The sequence below is a fragment of the Nannobrachium achirus genome (genome assembly GCF_963921795.1).
Source record: "Nannobrachium achirus genome assembly, chromosome: 16".
NCBI classification, from domain to species: Eukaryota; Metazoa; Chordata; class Actinopteri; order Myctophiformes; family Myctophidae; genus Nannobrachium; species Nannobrachium achirus.
In genome coordinates this window covers 47,299,903-47,323,584 of record NC_137823.1, presented here as the reverse complement: position 1 = coordinate 47,323,584, position 23,682 = coordinate 47,299,903, and the positions used below count along the sequence as shown (strand labels likewise).

Genomic DNA, 23,682 nt, shown 5'->3' with positions numbered 1-23,682 from the left:
TTACAGCACTGTTTCCCAAACAGTGGGTCGGGACCCATTTGTGGGTCGCAGACAGTTTTTTTTATGGGTCCCTTTGTTTTTTTGTTTCATACATTTTGCTGTTTTATTATTATAATTCCAAATGTAAAAATAAATAAATAAAAAGCACTCCCCCCAAAAAGTTTTTGTTTTTCAATTTTTTTTTTTTCATGAATCAAAAACAAAATTCAATGATTTATTTCGGTAATTTCATGGAGAAACAAAATAAAAATCTAAGAAATTCCATAAATTAGAAAACGAATGTTTAAGAAGTAGTGAAAAGCTCACAACGCGGGTCACTAGCTTGGGTTCGGTGCAAACGTCTAATTTCTCTTTTGGGTCTTGAGTTAGGGAACCACTGCTTTTGCAGTAATCAGACCCCAGCTTGCTTTTATATAATGGACATAAAGAACCATCTCAGTAACACTGGTAGGCTACCATCAGTTTACTTAAAAACTGTAAAGTAATGACACAAATAGCAACTGTAGATGCTGGATTTCCCCCAATAAAGGTCTGTCTGTCTGTAGTAGTATTGGTCATCATCACGCCGTTGGGCCTTGGCTTGTGGCGTGGACATAGATAGAGCTGATCTGGGGTCGGTCGGTTAGTCGTGGTACATGGCCCTCCTCTACATCGGGGGAAAATGTTGGGATCCAATCACCTCCCCCATAACAAAAAGTGACCTCACCTCCCTATTTCCGATTGGATTGCTATATTAAGAAAGCGGCCCTCTGCTTTATAAAGAAAGAGGCGTAGAGAAATAAGAGAATACTGCTATGAGAACTTTGGGAGATAGCTCTTCCCGGAACATTTCTGTTAATCATTTTTCGTTGTATCTAGTATTGTGTATATAATAGCGGAGCATTCGATCATCGGTGGAACAGCTAGACTGCGCGGTCCGTTCTGGGGTTTACATTCGAGCGGCGCGTTGGGAGAAGTTATCAAATGGCAGACATACGTAAAAAACTTGTCGTGGTGGGCGACGGCGCGTGTGGGAAAACATGTTTACTGATCGTATTCAGTAAGGACGAATTTCCAGAGGTGTATGTTCCGACCGTGTTCGAGACTTATGTGGCCGACATAGAAGTGGATTCCAAACAAGTCCAACTAGCCCTATGGGACACCGCGGGCCAGGAGGACTACGACCGCCTGCGTCCGCTGTCCTATCCGGACACTGATGTCATCCTAATGTGCTTTTCGGTGGACAGCCCGGACTCTCTCGAAAACATCCACGAAAAGTGGGTTCCTGAAGTCAAGCACTTTTGTCCGAACGTGCCTCTAATTTTGGTTGCCAACAAGAAAGATCTGCGCAACGACGAGAATGTGAGGAACGAGCTGTCCAGATTGAAACAGGAGCCGGTGAGAGCAGAGGACGGGCGAGCCATGGCCATGCGCATCGGTGCATACGACTATTTGGAATGTTCTGCTAAAACTAAGGATGGGATATGGGAAGTGTTCGAGACCGCAACACGGGCCTCCTTACAGAAACGACGACCAGCCTCCGGCAGCAGTTGTATCAAATGCTGCGTTTTGTTGTGAAATTGTGAATGATTGAACATTGTCCGTTATGAAGATGAGACTGTCTGAGCTCTGTGGTGTGGTCGTCGTGTAGTGGTCTGGTGGCAAAGACGCTTTCGCCAGTGGGAAACTTGTCTGAACATGTTTGGATGGATCCTCTCTGATTGAAGTAACACTTGAAGCAAAGCTCTAAATTCGTTCTAACATCGGACAATATTGGCTTTTAATACACGAACTGGTTGCTGAACATTCTTGGCGGGTCTGTTGATCCTAATTAACTCGTCGTGAAAGTGAGGAAAGTAGCCTACCCACTGAAGGACAACACTGCCCTCTGATTTCAATGGCCGCTTTACAGTTTACACCCTTAATGACTGTGACTTATTTATGCGATGAACTGTCTGACACTAAAGCCTAGCGTTCAAGCCAAGGTGCATAATGAAAGAATTGTAATATTAATTATATGTCACCGTCTGCATATACCTTTGCCTCAAACATTTATGCCAAGCTGATTAATTTGCAATCACACTGGCTGTAAAACTTGCACTGCATTTGTTTTTCTAACGTTTGTATACTAAAATGACTGTAGGCCTGGCTGTCAGGCCTTTCAGCAGCTGGAGGCAGCAGCTTCCAGCTTAATATATTACACTTATGCTGTGTCAAAGAACAAGAAAATACATGGTGCAATATAGGTTAAGTTGTGTCAGGTGTTAAAATAAAGACCCAACTTAAATGTACTGTCTGTAATATGTAAGCTTCTCTACGTTTAGTAGGCCTAGTCCACTTCAAAATACGCTATTGTTGTTTTTGATTTTTGGTATGGTGTTAGCCTATGACCATCCCAAACAAGTTGGGCTCGCCCCCTAGTGGTCTGTTTGCAATGAATCAAATAAGTCAGGTTGAAATCCAAATAAGTGATGGAAGAGAATGTAACTCTTAACTGAGTAAACATGAAGACAGGTACGCTTTCAATTACTAAACTCCATGATCTACTCCACACACACACACACACACACACACACACACACACACACACACACACACACACACACACACACACACACACACACACACACACACACACAAAATATTGGTTCTCAATGGTTCTTTGGGGTGGCTGAGGCCCAAAAGAGAAATTAGATGTTTGCCCAGGACCCAAACTGTGAAAATAGCAGATCTACAAGCTGGGAATTATTAGATTCTTTGATTGTATTTATGCAATACATTTGAAATTTGTTTGTTAATCAAAGATACATTAGGTGCTATATAATAACAAGTTTTGAATGCTGCAATCTGTAACCTGGTCTTGGTCAATGTTTTAACTACAGTTTACAGTTACATTGTGTGATTCAATAATGCTGCTGAACTTTGTTTATATAAAGTGGGAAGGAACAGTTCATTGAATGGAGCACAAATAATTCAGCACGTCACTGATAAGCATTTGTTAAGCCATTCTGTAGGACAAATTTGGATAGGAAATCATTGAACATAACGAATTGTGAGTTAAATGTATGTAATCAAACATCCACTTAACTTCATTATCTGGCATCCTGATGTTAAACTGATGTTTTCCTCTGTGTTCATTCAGATGTATTACGTAACTGTACTCTTATATGGTGGGAGTGCTGGTTGAAATGAGAGAAGAGTAACTGCACTATTGCAGTAGTATCTACAATGTAGGCCTATACTGAAATTAGCTTAGTTCTGTGATAGGGTTATTTGCTTTAACAGTGGGACTTCACAAGAGCAAACTATTACATTTTTAACAGCTATACAAATGGGGAAAAAGCTGATCCCTTGTGTAGACACTATGGAATATCAGAAAGGTTGTAAAGAGTTAAGAGCATGAGACTGTGTAAATCCTGCAAGAGTTACAACCGGGTAAAAGTCACATTCTTTGCTTGACTCTGTTGCTGGGCTCTATCTGTGCTGCTTTATAGAACAGGAACACATTGTACTGGCTAATGTTCCAAACTAGTCACCCCCCTTCCAACCCCTCCCTCCACATTTCGCATTGCTTGTTTAGGCTACTCAGCGCATCTGCCAGACAATATCGTTTTTGTTTTTCTTCTGAATAGTGAAAAAATAAAATAAATGGAGGAATTGTTGAGTGAATAAAAACACAACACGAACAAAACAGCAATCCTAGGAATCTGTGAGGCAATGTCTAGAATTGAGGTCTATTAAATTAGGACACAAATAATCAAATATCGCATTGTAGTTGAATGTACCATACCAAATCCTCCATTTATTACCATTCAACTGTGATATTTGTATACCCACATGGCTGTCGTTGCCCCTCAGTTTGGTCCTGTGCCCCTCAAAAAATGGTATACCCTGAGGCCACAGTGGTCTTAATGCCCAGATGACTGTGTGAGACTGTCTCTTGTCAATATGTACAGTATACACCAGTGTCTCTTTCTTGTCATGTACAGTAGACACCAGGTTTTTTTGTTTAGATATTCTGGATTCTTAACTACCCTGAGTCCCCATCTTTAAACCAATCCAGTGACTTTGATTGGTGTAGGGCTGAGCATGGATCCGATTATAAATACCATAATTGATTTAGTTCACTGCAGATAGTCTACATATTACACTTCATATTTACATTTCCAGGCCTGTTCACACCCCCAAAAAAGTAATTATACATGCACTGTTTTTGTCAGTATAGTTCCAAAACACAAACAGCTTATGTAAATGTTATTATATCCTACAACAGTGTGACTGTTTCCCAGGATTCTTGATCTGTCATTAATATAAATAAACATAAGCTTTTGACGTACACCATAGTGAATAAAATATTCATAATACATGTGAGAGAAATTTGACTACTTCAGTAAGGATAACATTCACTGTATCCAAATTGTATCCCCATTTATCAAGGGATTGTGAGTCAGAAGTTATTTGTGTCTCAATGATATACTTGCAGGAAACCCTGACTAATATAATGGGCGGGTGCAGTATTACCATTGTCTGTGCAATGAGAGCATCTATCACATCATATCCTGTGCTAACCGTCAACTTGCATCATAATAAAACTGATAAGACATTGAGTGTTATGATGTTAAATGGTTTCTTAAAATAACATTCACAGAAGGCACAGAGATATTGTATGCAGTACAAATGGTCTTTATTGAGTCTTCATAAAGTTTGTTTTTAAATAGAATAAAACATAAAGGGGCACAGTATGACCAGAAAAGATGAACATTGAAAAATAAGTTTGTAAAATAAGGTAGCAGGGTAAACATAATGGGTACAGACCTTTCTAAGGACTTGCATACATTTCTGTAGTATTAAAACAATAATTTAATATTGCTGTCTTGCTGTTTACATAAGAGACACAAAAAAAACATTCTCTCCAACATTTTGGAGGCATATGACAGTGAACTATTTGCTATAATTTATTCAAATTTGGGAATGAATGGAAAAGGAATGTCAATATCCATCTGTCTCTCACTCATTCTCACATAAGGCTCAAACTTTGCGGTGCTCTCTTTAAGAAGCTCAATGATTGTGTTGTGGATAGAATTCAAGCGTTTTACCATGGAGTCAATCCAGGCCTGTATGTCAGCATGAAGCTGCTCAATGGACATGTCTGCAAGAAGATCCTGGAGCTTAGCTCTCACAATGCTGATGTATTCAACCACAGTGTTCCTGGCATCCATCACCTGCTTGGTGATATCAACCACAATGCGGGAGTTGATGGCATCAGTGTATACATCACTTAACCAAGCATAGACACTATCTACATCCTGAGATCTTAGGAAGTTGAAGAGTTCCTCTGTTTTCTCAATGCTAATCTGGGTGAATTCAGACAGCCTTGTTAGGATGTCTTCAAGCTGGATATCCCCCAATTTCTTCACTATCACAATCACTTGGGCCTGGATTTTCTGCAATGTTAGTGACAAGTCGTCTAGGATTTCCTCTCCCCTCATAACATAGCTTGAGCCAGGGAAAGTGAATTCAATGCCTCTGAAATAATCAATGATCATTTTGAAGGTGGAGGTAATGTACTCTGGAATTTTTTCGATAGCCTCCTCAGACACATCGGCAACAAAGGTGCTAAATGTTTGGTAGACTTCAAGTCCAGACATCTTCTCTTCGAATCCAGGAATCTGGAACTTGGTCTCCCTCAGGAACTTGATGGTAGCATCAAGTATAATTTGGATGTTCTTTTGGTATTCCCTGACAATAAACATGGCACTGTCTGAAACCCTTGTGCTAATTTTAGAAAAGTCCAATTCTGCTATTTTGTCAGCAGCCCTCTTGAACATAACATTACCCTGCTCTTTAGCCTGCTCCAAATAATTTTTGAGGATGACAACAAATTTGGAAATTTCATTGTAGGCGTTGCTAATGGGATCAGACACCATTTCCCGGAAGGCTTCGGGTGACATGACTGTAGGCACCTTCTGCTTCAAACCCAGCATCATTTCATAGGGCATCTCTGTATTCCAAGTTGTCTGAAGGCTCAGCTTCTCCAAGGTCATCACAGACATCTTCACAGCCACAATGTCAACATCACTTGTGGGCTCAGACTGTGAAACAATACAACAAGGATAATATTAAAATCAGGTAATAATAGAATCTGAATTTCAGTCATACGTCATGGACAAGTTGTGCTAGTTTAATTTAAATAACAAACATCAGTTGTTGGTAAGTAAGCTAACAAATAAAGGAAGGATGGTTGGATAGATAGATAGATAGATAGATAGATAGATAGATAGATTATAGACAGACAGACCATTTATTCAATAATTCATTACCAATAATTTAAAGGACAACTTTGTTTTTTTACAACAAGGGTTCATATTTTAGATTGTAATTAAAGAAAAGACAAGATGAGTCTTACAACGTTTTCATTTACTTCTTTCTATCGTTTTAGCGATTTTAATTACATTGATTTCATTGGTTGGGGCATGCGTGCAATTGGCTAAATATGTATTTTTAGATACAATAAGCCCATTCCCAAGATGTACCACAACCTTTCTAAAAAGACACATTTAGGCTCTTGCACGCATGCCCCCATGCATTGAAATCAAAGTAATTAAAATCGCTAAAACAATAGAAAGAAGTAAATGAAAACATTTTAACACTCACGTTTTCTTTTCTCTAATTACAATCTAAAATATGAACCCTTGTTGTAAAAAAAAAAACAAAGTTGTCCTTTAAATTAAAAAGAAAAAAGTATGTAATTTTTGTATGTCTTACCGGATAACGACCATAGAGTCTTCCTTTCACCTGGGCGGGGCGCTTAGTCTGCACCTGGAGTCCAATGAGTCCAGCAGATGGAGAGGACACAGAGACAATTAGGCCTTCCTGAGGATTTCCAAACATCTCCTGGTTGATTTCCATAGTTAGCATAGGGAGATTAAGCTTTGCAGAATTTGTTATGGAAGCATCCATGGCTTCACTATTGACAGTGATGGAGCTCTCGTGGTTACCCTCAACCATCATGTGTTTCACGGACAGGACAGAGGCCAGTTTCATTCCATTGTCCCTGTTCATGGTGCTGGTGCCCTCAATTTTACCATTCAGAACCTCAAACTCGGAGGACGAGGAGGCATCAAGTCTGATGACAATATCGCCCTGGTTGATGAGACCAGCATCCGCCTTGAGTGTGATCATGGCTGTCTTCAAAGATAACTCATATGTCATGTCACCCAGGACTGGGATCATGATGCCTCTCTGCATTTTGGGAAGAGTGATTTTTGGGAAAGTTAGCTTACTAAGGGCAGATGGAACATGCAAAGTAGGCATTGTGATGAGACTGAGGTCCGGCAATGGCATGCTGAAAGAAGACACCTCAACATTCAACATTGGGAGTTTGTATGCAGGGATAGTAATAGTTTTAGGCATGTCCATGCTGTATTTTTCATACTCTGCCTTTGCATTGTCATAAGATTTTGTTAGAATATCAACAGCCTTATCCTTGCCAATAAGCAGGCTTTTATGCAGAACCTTAACATGTCCATTAAGGGCATCAACAACTGGTTCAATGTCAATGTCAATGGTGATCATCTCAGGGTTCTTTGTGTACTTCAGCTTCGCATCCATATCAATGGTCTGCTGGGTTGTGATCAGGAACTTGCTCAGGCCAGTGTCTTGCCACAGACTGTATTCTTTCACTTCAGGGGTCTCCACACCGAAGAATGGAATGGTCATTGCCGGTATGTTCAAAGGCTCTCTCAGAATGTCAAGGTTGGCTTCTCCTTTCATCAGTACAAAGAGGCCGACTTCCCTCTCACCATTATCCACAGAGAAGTCATGAGAGTATTTGTACTGGTTGCACCTAGCCAGACCTGACCAGGAAGCTTGTTGTACCTCAGAGTTCAGGTTAATAACAATGTCATTCTGGAGATCTACCTTTCCGGACAGCTGGAATGGAAAGGCAACCTTGGTGTTTCCTTTATTCCTGGTTTCAAACATAAGCTCAAAGGGAGCGAGCTTTGCAAGGACAGAGTTTGCAAGAATTCCTTCGACCTTTCCGATCAGCTCAGCATTATGAGAAGCAGTAACATCAATTTTTAGGTCTTCAGCTTTAGCTTGGAATTTCAGCTCTGCAACACTGTTCTTCATGAAGTCTGTGTCTGTCTCAACCTTGCCATTAAATATAACATGGTTAGGGAGGCATATGTCAGCATCCACGTTCTGATTCATTCTGAGATGGTTGCTTTCTGTGGTGCCAGTGAAAGCCAATTTGAGAATGCAGAAACCCATGACAACCTCCATGTCACTTTTGTGGACTGCCTCATCAGAGAAGTCCTGGAAAGCATATTTGCCCTTGCCTTCGTTGTTAATGGTCAGACGAACAGATCCATCTTCAAGCTGGGCAATAGCTGTCTGGTCGAAGGAGGCTTCACTGAAGATGTTGAGAAGAGGCATGTTGACTTCATGCTTGTAGCCAGTCTTCATGTTTGCAGAAACTCCACTTTCCAAGAATGCTTCACTAACCAGCTCTGCTTTGTAGGGCTCAGTTGTGGCTTTGGCAGTAGTCTTAGCAGTAGCCTGTGCTGACAGGCCATAGAAAGTCACTGTTCCCTGGTGGTCAAGCGTGAACGCTGTGTGCATAGCCTTGATGTTCTCAGAGAGGGTCAGACGGCGCATCTCGGGTACAGCAATGTGGGCACTGGCGTCCAGAGTGTGTTCAAGGAGGTCAAGAGTGGACGTGGCCTGTGAGTTCATGTTCATTGTGAACTCTGGTGTGACTGGGGTAGTGGTGGTGTTTTGCAGCTCAGCGGTGGTCCTGAGGCTGTAATCAGGTGAGATGATTCTGAACTCCCCATAGAGTTTTCCAAAGCAAGGAACCTTGCTAATTTCTGTGACCTTCTCGCTCAGCTCCATAGTAAATGTTTCATAATCAAAAGACTTGATTTTCTGAACCATTCTGTTAAAGTAGGCACTCATGTCACTAACCATTTGCTTGAAGTCAAACACATAAAGTTGATTCACCAACTCCTTCAAAGGTGCCAAGACTTTGTTAAACAGAGGCTCTAAGTCAATGGACTTAAGAGCAGCCACTGCAGACTGGAACTTTTCCCTGATTTGATACTGTTTCATACTCTCAACTGCCTCGTCCATGATCCTTTCAATTATCCTTTCAATCTCATATCTTGACAAGACCTCTTCAATTGCATTATAGATAGCATTGATCTTGTTAGGAATGTTGAGTTTCTTGATCCAAAACATGATAGTGTCCATGGCTTCTTTCAGCATATCAATGATTTGCACTGTGGGGAGCTTGGCCATCAGGTTGGCAATGTGATTTTCCATCTTGTTGAGGAAGGCCTTCAAGTCTTGGACAAACAGATTAAAGTCAAAGGTATCAATTACCTCTTTCAGCTCAGAAACCTTCTTATGTAACCTGGAACTGATTTCAAACTGAGTATCCATATCCTTGAACAAGTTGATGGCGTTGTCTACCATCCTGATTGCTGTAGTCTTCATTTCATTTATAACTGTTGGCAGATGCTCAATGAATGGAATCTGGATCAAGTGGCTATCACTGTTCTTATCATACTTCACAAACCCAGAGATGGAGTAGTCATGGTTCTCGCTTGTGGACACAGCTCCCGCCAACTCTAGTCCCATTCTCTCTGCATTGTTGTAAGCATTGACTTCCTGATCAAACTCATGGTCGTTCAGTTTGGAGGTCATCTTCAATGTGAGGCTTTGCTCCTGGAGTGTAATCAGGCTGTTCATTTTGTTGTTCATGTTGGTCTTGATGGTGACACCATTTGTCAGTTCATGAGTGCTTGAGGCTCTGTACTCAAATGACTGTGTGAAAGCCAGGGGCTCTGCCTTCATGAGGAATTTGCTGTATAGTTCACCACTCTGTGGTCCATACAAATACACTGCGCCATTTGTGTTGAAAATGGCATCAATGTTCAGAGTGAAGGGCTCAGCAACAGCTTTGACAGTGCTGTCCAGGCGGAGGTATGGGGAGTTGAAGTTAGCCATGTTGTTAAACTTCATGGAAAGACCAGCAACCTCCATGTCAATGGCATGTGTCACATGAGAGCCCAGGAATTTTCCATTGGCGTTGCTCTTTGCAGAGAGGACCATGTCAAAGAATGTGATTTCATAGGTGTGTTTCAGCTCTTCCTCAGAGATGACTCCCATCATTGTCCCAGTCAAGTCTATTCTGTAAGGCTCTGCCTTCAGCTGGCCTTCATTCAAAAAGCTGGCATCCATGATCTTCAAGGCATTGCTGACAATGACTGAGCCAGCGAAGGGTTCCATGTCAACGGTGATGTCATGTTTGTAGGTGTTTCTCTCATTAAGGAAATTGTCACTCTTTGAGTGGAAGGCCAGAGATCTCAGAGTAAGGGTCAGGGAGTGTGTATTGTCAGTTTTCATGTTGTTAAGAGATCCAACCAGGTTGTTGGAGAAGGTCAAGCCATCTTCATTCACTCTGAAGTTCACTCTGTTTCTGGCATCAGCATCAAAGAGGTTACCTTTGAACATGCTGTTCAGATAGACCTCTGAAGTTGCCAATTTCCCCTCAACGTTGAGCTCAGCTTTGTTATCATTGACAGCTCCTTTGGTAGTGATGGACATAACAGCTCCAGCAGTGTCAACTCCACCATGCAAAACATTCTCAAAGGTCATTGGGCTGCTCTGTGCAGTTGTAGTGCAGCTGGTGGTCAGGCCATTTGTGTTCAGGGTCAGAGTTCCTTTATGGGAGGCACGGCTTTCAAAGATGTTTATGGATGCATCACCATTGATCTCCATGCCAGAGGGGTTCATGGACCCAGAAATCAAATAATAGGCACGGTTTTCTGTGTCATCAGCCTGGTTCTCTACCCTGATGCTAACCTCTGCTCTGGAAGCAGCGATATCTACCTGACTACGGAGCATCTTGTTTTCAGCCTTGGTAACAGAGTCAGTCTGGATGGTGAACTGGGCCTCTTTATAGCCAATGGTGACCTTGGTGGTGTGCTTGACTGGTTCGGTATTCATGTTGGTGGTGGACTCAATCAGGAGCTGCTCATTAGCATACCCTGCCTTCATCTTATTCACAACCTCCAGGATCCCAGAGGTCATTGTCAGTGTGGACTCTGTTCTTGCTTCTTTATTCATTGGCTCGGCAGTGAAAGACTGGGAATAGGAGGTGCTGGCAGACATGGATCCAACAGTCAGACTTCCATCCATATTGGCATCTCCAGTGAGCATATCTGAGGCAAGGGAGCACTGGGAGGTCATGTGCAAAGATGTCTGCAGGCCCAGAGTGCTCATGGCTTGGATCTTGTAGCTGCTTGTTGTCAAGAGTTTGTCTGAGATAACGATGGTATCCACGACCTCAAAGCTTGTGTCAATGAGCTTGTGCTTCAGGGAACTATCAATAGTGAATTTCAGGATCTCCTGTGGTGAGTCACTTATCTCTGCAACTCCTGTAAAACAGGACACAAAAGGCATATTCATACATTAATACTTACTATAGGAGACTTGAACACATTAAGTTGTTATCATATTGTTATGATACTATAAACATTATACAGAATAAAAATAAGTAGTTAATTGCCTTTATAATCTTAAGAAATTATATATATATATATATATATATATATATATATATATATATATATATATATATATATATATATATATATATACTTTTTTTTTTTTTTTTCAGTTGATTGGTATTCATGAAAATCATGTCTCAAATATTTATGATGACTAAATTTATGGAAAAGGGCCAAGTTACCTTCAGATGTGAAAGAGAGGAGTTCAATGGGGCTGTCAGCCATGACTTTGAACTTGGCCAGATAGCTAGGAGAATCAATGGTGTTGTTCCCGGCAGAGGCCATTCCCTCCCAGTTGTAATAGTTGCTGTTTACTTTAGCGGCCACGTCCACCATTCCCATGAGTGGCAGAGTAAGATCGTACACAGAGGGGACAGTGAAGGTTTGGATGGGGATCTGCCTGGAGTCAAGCTCTAGGCCCAACACAGGCAAATACATCTGTGGGATGGTGAGCACAGATGGGATCCTCAGCTCCTCAGATGACTTTCCTCCCAAAGGCAGAGGAATAGTGATGGTCATTCTGTCCTTGTTGAACCGGTATCTGAATGTGCTGTCACTGGTCAAATGAATAGGTGGTGCATTATTAGTTATGACCATATACAAATGGCAGACCAACTTCATTTTGTCTTAAAAAATAAGTTGGAGGTGTTTTATTATATGATATTTGAGTTGAGAGGTTTTCATAATAGATATACAGTTCTTAGTTTCAGAAGCAGGACAGGAAACTGATTTTACTTACAGGTTCATGAACAGGTTGTCAGGCATGGCGGGCATGGAAATGTCTGCTACACTGTTCCTCAGCATTTCTACGTATGGAACATCAGTGGCGATCTTATCCATCCAGATATTGCTTGCCTGTTTAAAAACACATCGAAGTTTCTCATAAGAGGAATGGAAGTTATAAAATGATAACTAAATAATTCAGTCCGTTAAATATTTGTAATGATGTATGTACAATGTATATTTGTTTGTGGTTTACCTCAAAAGCCTTGGACAAGATGTGACCCAATTTCATATCAGTTTTAACCACAGGCTGGTCCAAGATGTCCTTCACAAGCTGCTTCAGGCTGGCCTGGACGGCATCAGTGTAAGGTACAAACATCTGGACATCAGCGTTCATGTTGGACATCAGCTGAACTTCAGCCAGCTCCTCACCTGAGAAAACAAAAACATTGTTTTACCTCTCGACATTCTGAAACCTGTGAAATTCAGGCCATAACCATATCCGCAGCCATAAACATGAATGCTTGACTGATCCAACATACCATATTTGAAAGTGATTGCCTGAATAGAAGTGGTCAGAGGGAGTTGGACTTCACTCTTGATCTCCAAAGTGAGGTCATCAGCATTGCTCATTGTGGCGGTTAGGGCAGCATCAGTCTTGAGCGCAGGGACCACCAGTTGAAGCTGCAGCTTTCCTGCTTCCATTCCCTGAAGCCTGTGGTCAACAAACCCACAAGAGGGTAACTATCACCTGGCTTAACTGAATCATGCAGGTTTATTCATAAGTATTTGAATAAAGCTGCCATTGCGGGCAATGGAACTGTTACTGGGTTAACTTACTGGGCACGGGCTGCCAGAGACAGCAGGGCCACATTATGGCTGGAGACGTCGAAGCTAAGGGTGTTGCCCTTGGTCATGCCCAATCTTATGGCAGTCTCCACATCGTAGTCAGGGATCTGAATGTTGGTGGTGAAGACATTCCTGTTTCTGTTGTATTTCATGGTGGCTGTGGCCTCAGATTCAGTGCCTAAAATGACGTGGTAGATGTAGTACAAATATTAGCAGTTTAATCTAATATAGCTTTTTTTTTTCTTTTATGCACATAGGGCTGATCAACACACACTTACCCTCTGCTCTGAGAATCATCTTCAGAGAGTCAACCTTCTGACGGCCCTCTTTGCCCTCACTGAGGAGCTCATAGGCGATGGTGGCTGTGTACTCACTGACTTCTCCAGTGGGCTGGATGTCCACTGCAAACCTAGAGGGTAAGACCACAACATAAAATAACTCTCGGGGTAAGTGATATGTGTTTGTTAAAATAAGTATTAAATAGCTCTATATTCTATTAGTACTCATTGATATTGAGAGTTTGTTCAGTAAGAGGAGTCTCCCTGTTTCTCAGAGTGCCAGTCATAGCTGCGGTGTCAAGCGGCACTGTTTCGCACAGCAACATCGTAGCTACACGGCAGCGCTCTGGAAACTGGTCTATACAGAAATAGCATTTTCTGGTTTGGACACCAATTTTAAATACCGTAATTGCCAGACTATAAGCCTAAACTGGCAACCCCCCTGAAAATGTATTTTCCGTTTATTAAAGTGCTGGAGAGTCAGGGAGACCTTACTGAACAAACTCTACATCATCTGCTATTTTTGAATAGCCAATACAAGAATCTAAAATGACACAGATGCTTTCCCGGTTTTAATGGGTTAATATAATCAGTATTAATAACAGATCATATAATCGAATTAACACCAACAAGGTATCCATCGATTCATTAACTTACTTAGTCTCTCCGTTGAGGGGGAAGTAGGGAGCCGCGGAGTTAACTCCAGCAACAGAATAGCGGGCTGTGGTGCAATACTTGACTCCAGAGAAGAGAGGAGCACAGCTCACTACATTAGTCCTGAGGCCCTCATCCTTGGGTGGAATCAGACTGGCCTGGCCTGAAGTTAAACTCAGCATTCTGTTGCTATTTCAAAAAGAGAAATAGAAAGTCCAACATGTGAATATCATTTCATTTGCCACTGCCAGCACAATTGCCTGCCTACAAGTGGTATCATCAATATTTTATTAGTGACAGTATTGGGTTTTACATGGCAAACAATGTTTATTTACATTTACACCATTTATCCTAAAAGTTCCTAAAGATCCTAAAATATCATGAGAGTATATACATCTTATATTTGTATTTATTTCTGATTCATCTAAAATATATAGAACAATATTAACTGTTATTGTTTTTGTTATTATTTAGTACCTGATTCTGAAGAGCTGGGTGGTACTCTGTGGGGCGGGAATGGACAGTTTGACCTCGTTCTCTCCCATGGTGATCTTAGCGTTGAGAGCACTCTCATGGTACAGGTTAGTGTGCATCTCGATTGCAGAGACTACAAACTCAGGAACATGGACTCCCATCTCAGTCACAAACTCAATTCCCACAGCAGGCATGAAAGATACTTCCTGCTGTAATCAAATGGAATATTACATTTTCAGTACATTTTCAGTCCAGGACGAGGTAAAAGAAAAACTCTGAGAAACTGAACATACTGTACATGAAAATCTCAAGAAACCCTCAAACACTCACACACACGCACACACACACACACACACACACACACACACACACACACACACACACACACACACACACACACACACACACACACACACACACACACACATTATAGTGGGACACATACCATGTTTGGCGAAAAGCGAACTCCTCCCGTTGCACCGGGAGCAAATGTGCCTGACAGAGCAAACTTCAGAGGCAGGCCAGATGCTGTTGGCAGGGTGAACTTGTTGTCCATGAAAATGTAATGGGCAAAGACCTCATTGTTGGTGCCGGACATTAGGCTCTTTGTGATCTGGCACAGAAAGGAAATGCCATGGTTAAAATGAAGAAAATAAAACCTTCTTGTTGACTGTAGAAAGTAAGGGATGTCAATTTGTACTTGCGAGTGGTACCTCTTTAGGGATAGTCAACAGGAAAGTCTCAGCAAACATGCTTGCATATTGGGCCATTCCCTTCAGGTCACTGGGCTTGATGTAGCCGAGCTCAGTTCCCATGAGCCGGATGTAGGCCATGGCTTCTGGGGACTCCTGCGTTTGCAGATCCTTTGCCAGTTTGTTGAAGTTACGGACAATTTCCCTTACCAGGTTCTCAGGCACCTTGAGTGAGAGAGTGGTAACGTCACAGATTTATTAAATAAAATACTAAGGATTAATGTAACAGAGACAAATATATCAATATTGTACTGTTCACAATATATTCTTTAAACAATTACCTGTTTCTTCATTCCTTCTGGTCTCATTGAAGCGGCCAATTTCTCCAGAACCTCATTGATCTTGTTTGGCATCTTATCTCCGACCCAGTACATAGATTTGGACACAGTGTCAGGGAAGAACCCATTCTTGCCGAAGATAGTCTCAATGGTTGACTCAAGGCCCTTTCCTTCCATGCCAACCTATGGTCCAATAAATCAGTTAAATGCAGTAATTCTTACTGTAGGGGGTGGGATAGAGCAAGACTTAGGCCAAATAGCAATTAGAAAAGAGTCTGTATGGTTTGTTCTACCTCAATGTCAAATTTGACAACTCAATCAATCAATTTCATTTAGTATACTTGGCTATTGACAGCAGTAAGCAGGTTAAAACATACAGATTATGCCTATTTATAATTATTAAATCAATTATTTACATGGTTTATTTGACCAGGTACAGGTGTCATAAAATCACAATTAAGAAATGAAATGATCATAATTTGTCTAATAATAAAGGTTGTATTACATACCTCCCACATGTCCATATTATAGCCAAAGGCTTTCAGAGTTGTTTCCAGCAGGACCTCCCTGGGCAGTTGGCTGGCGGGATCAAAGACAACGTTGCCGCGAATGTTGGCCTGCACACTTTCCTGCTCCATTCCCAGCTTGTAGTTGCGAGACATTGTGGTATATTCAGTGTGGGCTGCAACATCCATTTCATCCGACTGCAGTGCTTCCAAGATCTTCTTACCCAGACTGAGGGGGGGACGGGACAGCGGGGACAGATGACAGGGACAACATTAACATTTAAATGCTATTTATGTGGTTGGTAAGTCAGTATTTCTGGTTTTGTCAAATCTACTGTATATCATTTGAATACAATGCACTTCTATTATGTCTACAAGGACTGCAACTCTGTTCTTACGCGTTGGTCTCAGGATCCTTGGAGGAAATGATGTTGTGGATGTGAGAGGTCACAAAGGCCTTGATCTGCATGTTCTGCTCCTGTGTGAGCAGCTTCTTCACCACTTCTATGTCACTGTCCTCGGGATTCCTCATCAGAATCAAGTAGGCTGCTATGCGCTTTTGCACAGCACCCTTGGCATAGTGGCTAACCCTCTGAAGGTTATTGCGCACCTGGAGAGGAACACCAGTCCAGTCAGTCAGTTAATCCATACTTCATCGTATAACCCTTATTACAATCCTTTGGTCGTTTGACATAAACATGTTATTTACCTCGTCCTTTACAGACATGCGTCTGAAAGCCTGAATAGCAGCCAGCTGGACGTTCAGTGTGGTTTTAGGCTGTCTCATACACTTGATCATGGTGGACTTAATAGCGGGATCGACAGCTTCCATTGCATCTCCCATGTTACCAATAACCTGTAATTCACACGGAATAGAGTAGGATGTCAGAACACGTGAGAAACTTGAAATGGGCATTTATGTAATGCTACAATGCCGGGCTGTAAGGGGTGAATCAGAGCTGAGTTTACACCCATTTGCCTACCCTCAGGGTCAGGAATGTCAGCTCTTTGTCGCCATCGCAGTCCGCACCCAGAATGGAAGCCATGAACTCATACACATCAGCAATCTCAGGAGTGACTTTGCCCTCAGCCTGGTAAAGCCTAATAAACAAGACATTTCGTAACTACAAACGTTTACGGCACAAACAGCACAAACCACTACACATTGTGAGTTTTAGGCCTAACCTATAGAATAGGGCTAAATCAGAAATTAGCCTACTAAACAAATATGTTGCTACATACTGTACATGTACTGTAAGCCCCTCCCAAACAGCAAAATGTGTTCCCGGCCTGAATGGGTTAAGATTTTCTTCAAAGATGAATAATAATAATAACACAAATCGCATTCTCAAGCTTACTTACTTTCTGACAACATTGCTGAGGCCATACATGATGGGCTTGCTCTTGTGGTTCTGAGCCATTAACAACATATCCTTAACCAATAGACGGGAGGGGTTGGGCAGCATTCCCAGGATGTAGGCGGCAACATCAGCCTCAAAAGCAGGAAGCTCAAAGGTGCGGAGCAGAGACAACATGGCACTGCTGCATTCTGGGGTACCACACTGCATCAGAGCTTGCCATGTCAGGGCCGTGTTCATGGAGATCATCTCATTGGCAGCAGGATTCAGGATGTCCCTCTTCAGGCCGCGGAGTTCAGATACAAGCCTCTGGAAGGTGCTGGCACGCTGGTGGCCCTGGTTGGTCTGACCCAGGTTGATCAGCTCCCTCAATGTGGCGATGGCAGCATCTTTGTTCTGAACTGGGGCCTTGTCCTCAGCTACCTCCATGGGCAGGAACTTAACATTGTCTTCATCTTAAAAGGATAATAACATAGAGGCAGTGAGACTGTGCTGGACATTTCACGTGCATTTCATAGGCCTATTCAAGACATTTCAGAAGAGGCCATATCCTAGGTCAGGACATAATAACTCACTGTGGTCAAAGACTCTATCATTGATCTTGGGGACCTCCTGCAGAGAAAGGGTCTGCTTCACCAAGGTGGAAACTCCATATTCATTTCTGTTAACAAGCCAGAACAAGAGAAGATGTCAGCAAATGACCAAAATCGTCTCAATTTATGGAAAGTCCAACAATCAATTTAACTGGTAGTCTGTATCTGTAAATATAAACATGATCATCCGTAGCAATTTTCCCAATATTCCTATAAATGAATTTTTACTTAATTTCCCAAAAATTATTTATTTATATTATTTTATTTTATTGCCACCCGAGTGCCTCCTCCTAAGCCTATCAATTCAAATAGTCACTTAATTTGCACACATGCCAAATGCCTGCATGTTGTGTGGACAGATGCGTTTGTAAATTAAAGAGTTTGGATGAATTGAGCCTTTCTTGATTATTTTATTTGTGAATTATACTTATGCTTACTGGTGAGAGAAAGGCAGGAAGATGTGTTTCTCTGTGCAGGTTCCAAAGGTCATGTGCTTCTTCTGGTTGTCAAACTTGTAGTTGCAGCTCTGGGTGCTGGTGATCAGCTTGGACAGAGGATAGTGCTGATGGCAGAAAGGCAAATTTTAGAGAGATTATCAAAGGAGACAGCTGTCAAATATTAAATAAATCATTAATATCACACATGACTGTAAGGCTGTAATATAGTGTGATTGGTCGTCCCTCTGACAAATAGTGTTGTAAACTACATAATTATATTTATGTTGTGCAATGCTCAGAAATTTGTATTTCAGGCTCTAATTAATTAAGGACGAAAACAAAACATTGTGTATGTTTTAGTTTCTTTCAACAAGATTGGACATTGGATGTTAATGTTTTAAACCAAGGGGAGCCATTGATAATATGCTTCAGACAGTTTCAGTTGTGCAGATGGGGCTCAGTGCACATCCTTCGAGATACAGAATGGAACAGAACGGAACTTAAACCATTTAAACCCTATAAACGAAACGAAAAAGACGAAAGAACGAATGAACAAATTAACAAATTAACGAATTAATAAATAATATTCAAAACAATTCTGAAAGTGTTAAAAAAGTTTGGGAAATCGTTATAACTTTGTGTTTAATGGAGTTAAAATGTGCAGTTTCGGAAATAGTCTTGGAAATACCGTATATTTAGTTTCTAGTGATTACAACAGGACATCATTTGATATGGTCTTACCATTCCAGAGATGAGAGCCAGGGGACTGGTGTGGTCTCGCTGGGCGCTGAAACTGTCACATCTAGACAAGTCCCTAGTGACAGTCACATCAGTGGCAATGTCTTCTCTGGAGTTGACTGTGAATTCAGTGCTGCAGATTCCATGCACAGTGGCCTTAAAATGGAGAGAAAGAATGTTAGTTTGGTAAAGGGACAACATTTACCTATGCTAAAACATCCCATGGTGAACAGTAACAAAGTAGGTCTTAATTTACTTGATTACTGTACTTGTGCGTATGTTCTTTTTACCTAAGTATGTTTTTTTACTTGCGTATGAGTATAGTATGTTCACTACCCCGGAAAATAACAACACTTAAATAATATTTTCAAAGCCTTTGGGGTCAGATATCTGGGGACAAATACAGGCCTGAAAATGCCCGACACTCAACTATAGCTAAAAATAAACTTATTTTACACTGTGCGAATTGTCTTTGTAAAATAACTCCACCCGCATGGTCAGAAAACAGAAAACGAATGCTCAAAATAATTTGTCACGCAACCTTTATACGCATAAACAAGATTTATCGTTGATGTGAACATCATTCTAACAATCTTGTTTATCGACCTGAAATGATTAGTTTTCATTAAGTGACAGGTGAGGTGAAGCCATTAACCAAGATAATCTTATCTGGGACTTTGACCTGCAACAAATTATTGTCAATTGGAGAACATGAGGTTATTTACCACCTTTGATAGCGGGTGGCTTATCTTCCCATTGCACAACTTGCTTGTATCTTTTGCATGACCACATAGATAACCTACTGTACCACAAAGAGGACCAATCTCTTTGGTGACTTGGACCTGTTTGGTTGTGTGTGGTGGGAGTGTTATTGTGTTTGAGGATCCCTCACCATCTCTTTGTTCCTCTCCTCCTCCAGCACAGGCACAAGAAGCGCAGACACGATTCCTCTCTTGATGTTCAGGATGTTGATGGGTTCATCCTCCTCTGGGAACAGTTTGACGTCTGTCTGTCCCTCAATGGTGATCTTCAGCGTGTGTCTATGATGGGGGGACAGACCACCATTTAATATTGGGCCTAGCCTGCTATTTATGTTATGTCATATGTTGTGTGTGTATGTGTGTCCCCACACACACACTCCATCTCTCTTCCTGTATCACCAGTGGTGTAAAGTAACTAAGTACATTTACTTAAGTACCATACTAAAGTAAGGTTTTGAGGTATGTGTACTTTACTTGAGTATTTCCAATTTCCAATACTTTTACTTCTACTCCACTACATCTCGATCCACTACATTTATTTAAAAACTTTAGTTACTAGTTATTATAAACATACATTAACCACTTAATCCTATTTTATACCTAGGCTATTTGAAAATAGCCGATCTACAAGCTCTCTCAAGATCTCACAACGCAAGTTGTGAGCTTGTAGATCTGGTACTTTAAGTGCATTTTGATGCCAACTCTTTCGTACTTTTACTCAAGTACATTTTGAATTCCGGACATCTACTTGTAACAGAGTATTTCTAATTTGCAGTATTGATACTTTTACTTTTTTAAAGAATATGAGTCCTCTCCCCACCACTGTCTGTTATCATTCCATGTGTTCAAGTCAGCACGCCCTGTTATATCTTGCCCAGGGCTTTACTCACTTTGCCATGGCGGTGTTGAATGCCTCAGCACCTGGAGCAGGCTCAAACACTGGGATGCCCTCTTCATCGACATCAACAGCCTCGCTCAGAGAGCACTCTGTTGTGCGCAGGATGAAGCTACAGGTCTGGGGCACCTCCATTTCAACCTAGGCAACAGATAAAAAGAACTTAGAACATTTGTTTTGTTGTTGTTGCCAATTGGCAGAGCTGATCAAGGCTGTCATATTATAACTCACCTTGCAGGAGACTTTGGGGCCATTTTTCAGATTAGTAGCTCCGTTCACTCCGTTAAGGGTTTCGGCTTCATAGTTGTACACGAACCTCCTGAAGTTCTTGAACCTTCTGGCCACTAGAAAAGCATTGAACGCTAATTAGAATGTTGATCGATACTGTGGACTATGGCAGTGGTTCTCCACCTTTTCTGGACCAGCAGGGCCCACTTGAAAATCTCCAAAGCGTTTGCGGCCCACCCATCTGATCGCTTAACATGGCAGCCGAAGGGCTGCTGACTAAGTGGTCACTATAATAATAATTGCCTTTAATAATAATTCCAATAATAATTCCAAACATTATCATGATGGTAAATACAGTACAAATGCTGTAACTTACAGAAACATGTTGGGGATTGTCCTTCTGCACTTCCCACTTCTTGTTCTGTATTGGTTGAGAAAAGCAGAATAGTACAGAAAATTAGATTTATATTTAATAGTTAAAGTATCTAGCATAAATATCTTCACTGTAAATTAAAGCAATTCCATATTATACAACACTCTAACAAATTAGGCTACTTATTATTTTAATACAATTGATTTGAAAATGACACAGTATTCCATTTCACAGTGCTTAGATTGTGTGTGGTTCATTTCACTCTGACTCATCAACAATATATGATAATACTAAGTTCTAACCAATATTTATATTATACACTATTACAAGTATACATATAAACCAGTCAGATTGGATATAGGAATATTTCTACATTTCTAGTCAAAAACATAAGTCAACAATGGACAATAACGGCCTGTTGTCCACACACACACACACACACACACACACACACACACACACACACACACACACACACACACACACACACACACACACACACACACACACACACACGGATGCAGCTACTTTGAAGGCAGGACCAACAACACGCTCACATTGCACCTCACACATGCATAAACCTTATGCCACATACAGCCACCACACAAACTGATTGTGTGTGTACAGTATATATATATATATATAGTATACACACAAACTGTATGTGTGAATTGGAAAATTAGCCCAAGAAACAGAGACTCACTGACCCATTTCTAAAAGGCTTGGCTCCAATCCAAGTTCCACTTCAACTTTACAACTGTTGCAACAGCAATGCTTTCAACAAGATCAACTCGATAAATATTGTATTAATTTACAACCAAGCAAAGCTTTTGAATGAACTACAGTTTGCTTTTACTTTCTCGGTTTGGTCAAAATATTCAAACTTCAACGGCTGACCTCAATGCTATAAAAGTAACCGTTTTGGAGTCAAATTAGGATATTTGTCTTTAGCAGAGTAAAAGTACTAAGTTGAAATAAATCTAAGTACAGATGCTCAAAACGTTTACAACAGTACTTAGCCAGTACTTTGTTACTGTCCACCACAGACCTAACAATAGAGTATCTTGCCTGTTAAATGAGATCCACCATCACACTTATTATTTTCACAAAATGATTGCTGGCATGAAAATAAACCTCATAATTAAATTAAAAATATAGTTTTGGTTTTACTGAGCAACAAATTATTTACTCTAATTGACAAGAACCATCTTGAAATGAGAGTATCCATAAATAAACAAATTAGCTGGCATAAATCTATGTATGAACCTCTTTAGCCACTGGAACAACTGCATCCATGATCTGGGTGGAACATAAGCCAAAAAATAGTAGATCTACAAGTCGTCTTCAAGAAGACAGAAAAAAGCGGTCCGAGTACAGAGACAACTCAGGTCCAGTTTACAAAGTCTATATAGAGGGTTAAAGGACAACTTTTTTACAACAAGGGTTCATATTTGTGTAATTAGAGAAAAGAAAAGATGAGTGTTAATATGTTTTCATTTACTCCTTTCTATCATTTTAGCGGTTTTAACGATTTAATTTCAGTGGTTGGGGGCATGCGTACAAGTGGCTAAATACAGTATGTCATTTTAGACACAATAAGCCCATTCCCAAGATGCACCGCTATCTTTCATGGGCAGATGTGAATTATGGGGGCTAGAAGTGTTACTGTAAATATTAATAAAGAAATCGATGGTATATTGTTTAAAGTGGCTTAAAGTGGTTAAATATGGATACTTACGGGCTAACGTGTAGGCTGTTCCCAGCAGCAACAAGAGGCAGAGCTTTGTACCCCCCATGATGGGTTTGAAGAAGCTCTGAAAGCCGGATAGGGGAGTCCTCCTCTTTCAGTGAAGACTAAGATCTGTGCTGTAACTTAATGGCTTTTATACTTCTTACAGCATGAGTTCACTTGGAAGTTGCAAATGTGTTGCCCAGGTTCCAAAGTCTAAGCAGTCCTTGTGGCAGGCCAAAGGTGAAGCCGTTTAACAAACTCGCCAAAGACTTGTCTGTCAGCACTGGGTGGGATGGGATTCTCTGATTACATTTAATTACTTTCTGATTCAACCCTTGAGTGATCCTTAAGGAAATGTGGATTGATGGTTTGCGTTTGTTAGACAAACAGGTATTACACAAAGTAATGATTTCAAATATAATGTCATGAAATGGTTTCGTTTTACAGGAATTATTTCGACCCAAGTTTGAGTCATTATTCAAGTTGTATTCAACA

The 23,682-nt window shown here is 41.0% G+C and overlaps 2 protein-coding genes across 2 annotated transcripts; one reads left to right on the top strand and one right to left on the bottom strand.

Moving 5' to 3' along the window:
* The first annotated feature begins 808 nt into the window (after positions 1 to 808).
* Positions 809 to 2,497, top strand: LOC308300463 (rho-related GTP-binding protein RhoB). Its single transcript, XM_080744306.1, has one exon. It carries the CDS (start codon positions 964 to 966, stop codon positions 1,555 to 1,557), a length of 594 nt encoding a protein of 197 aa, XP_080600432.1. The 5' UTR covers positions 809 to 963; the 3' UTR covers positions 1,558 to 2,497.
* Positions 2,498 to 4,934: 2,437 nt separating this feature from the next.
* LOC308301086 (apolipoprotein B-100-like) lies at positions 4,935 to 23,296 on the bottom strand (the record flags this gene model as incomplete). The annotated part of the gene is made up of 26 exons (XM_080744984.1): positions 23,194 to 23,296; positions 21,459 to 21,503; positions 21,086 to 21,198; positions 20,850 to 20,995; positions 20,091 to 20,238; positions 19,202 to 19,354; positions 18,461 to 18,585; positions 18,006 to 18,091; positions 17,435 to 17,885; positions 17,056 to 17,173; positions 16,782 to 16,928; positions 16,471 to 16,682; positions 16,076 to 16,301; positions 15,570 to 15,749; positions 15,250 to 15,453; positions 14,982 to 15,149; positions 14,540 to 14,745; positions 14,066 to 14,251; positions 13,409 to 13,539; positions 13,122 to 13,308; positions 12,824 to 12,996; positions 12,538 to 12,713; positions 12,298 to 12,413; positions 11,741 to 12,114; positions 6,745 to 11,426; positions 4,935 to 6,071 (listed from the first exon to the last, which is right to left on the bottom strand). Exons 1-26 carry the CDS (start codon positions 23,249 to 23,251, stop codon positions 4,935 to 4,937), a joined length of 9,948 nt encoding a protein of 3,315 aa, XP_080601110.1. The 5' UTR covers positions 23,252 to 23,296.
* Positions 23,297 to 23,682: the final 386 nt, after the last annotated feature.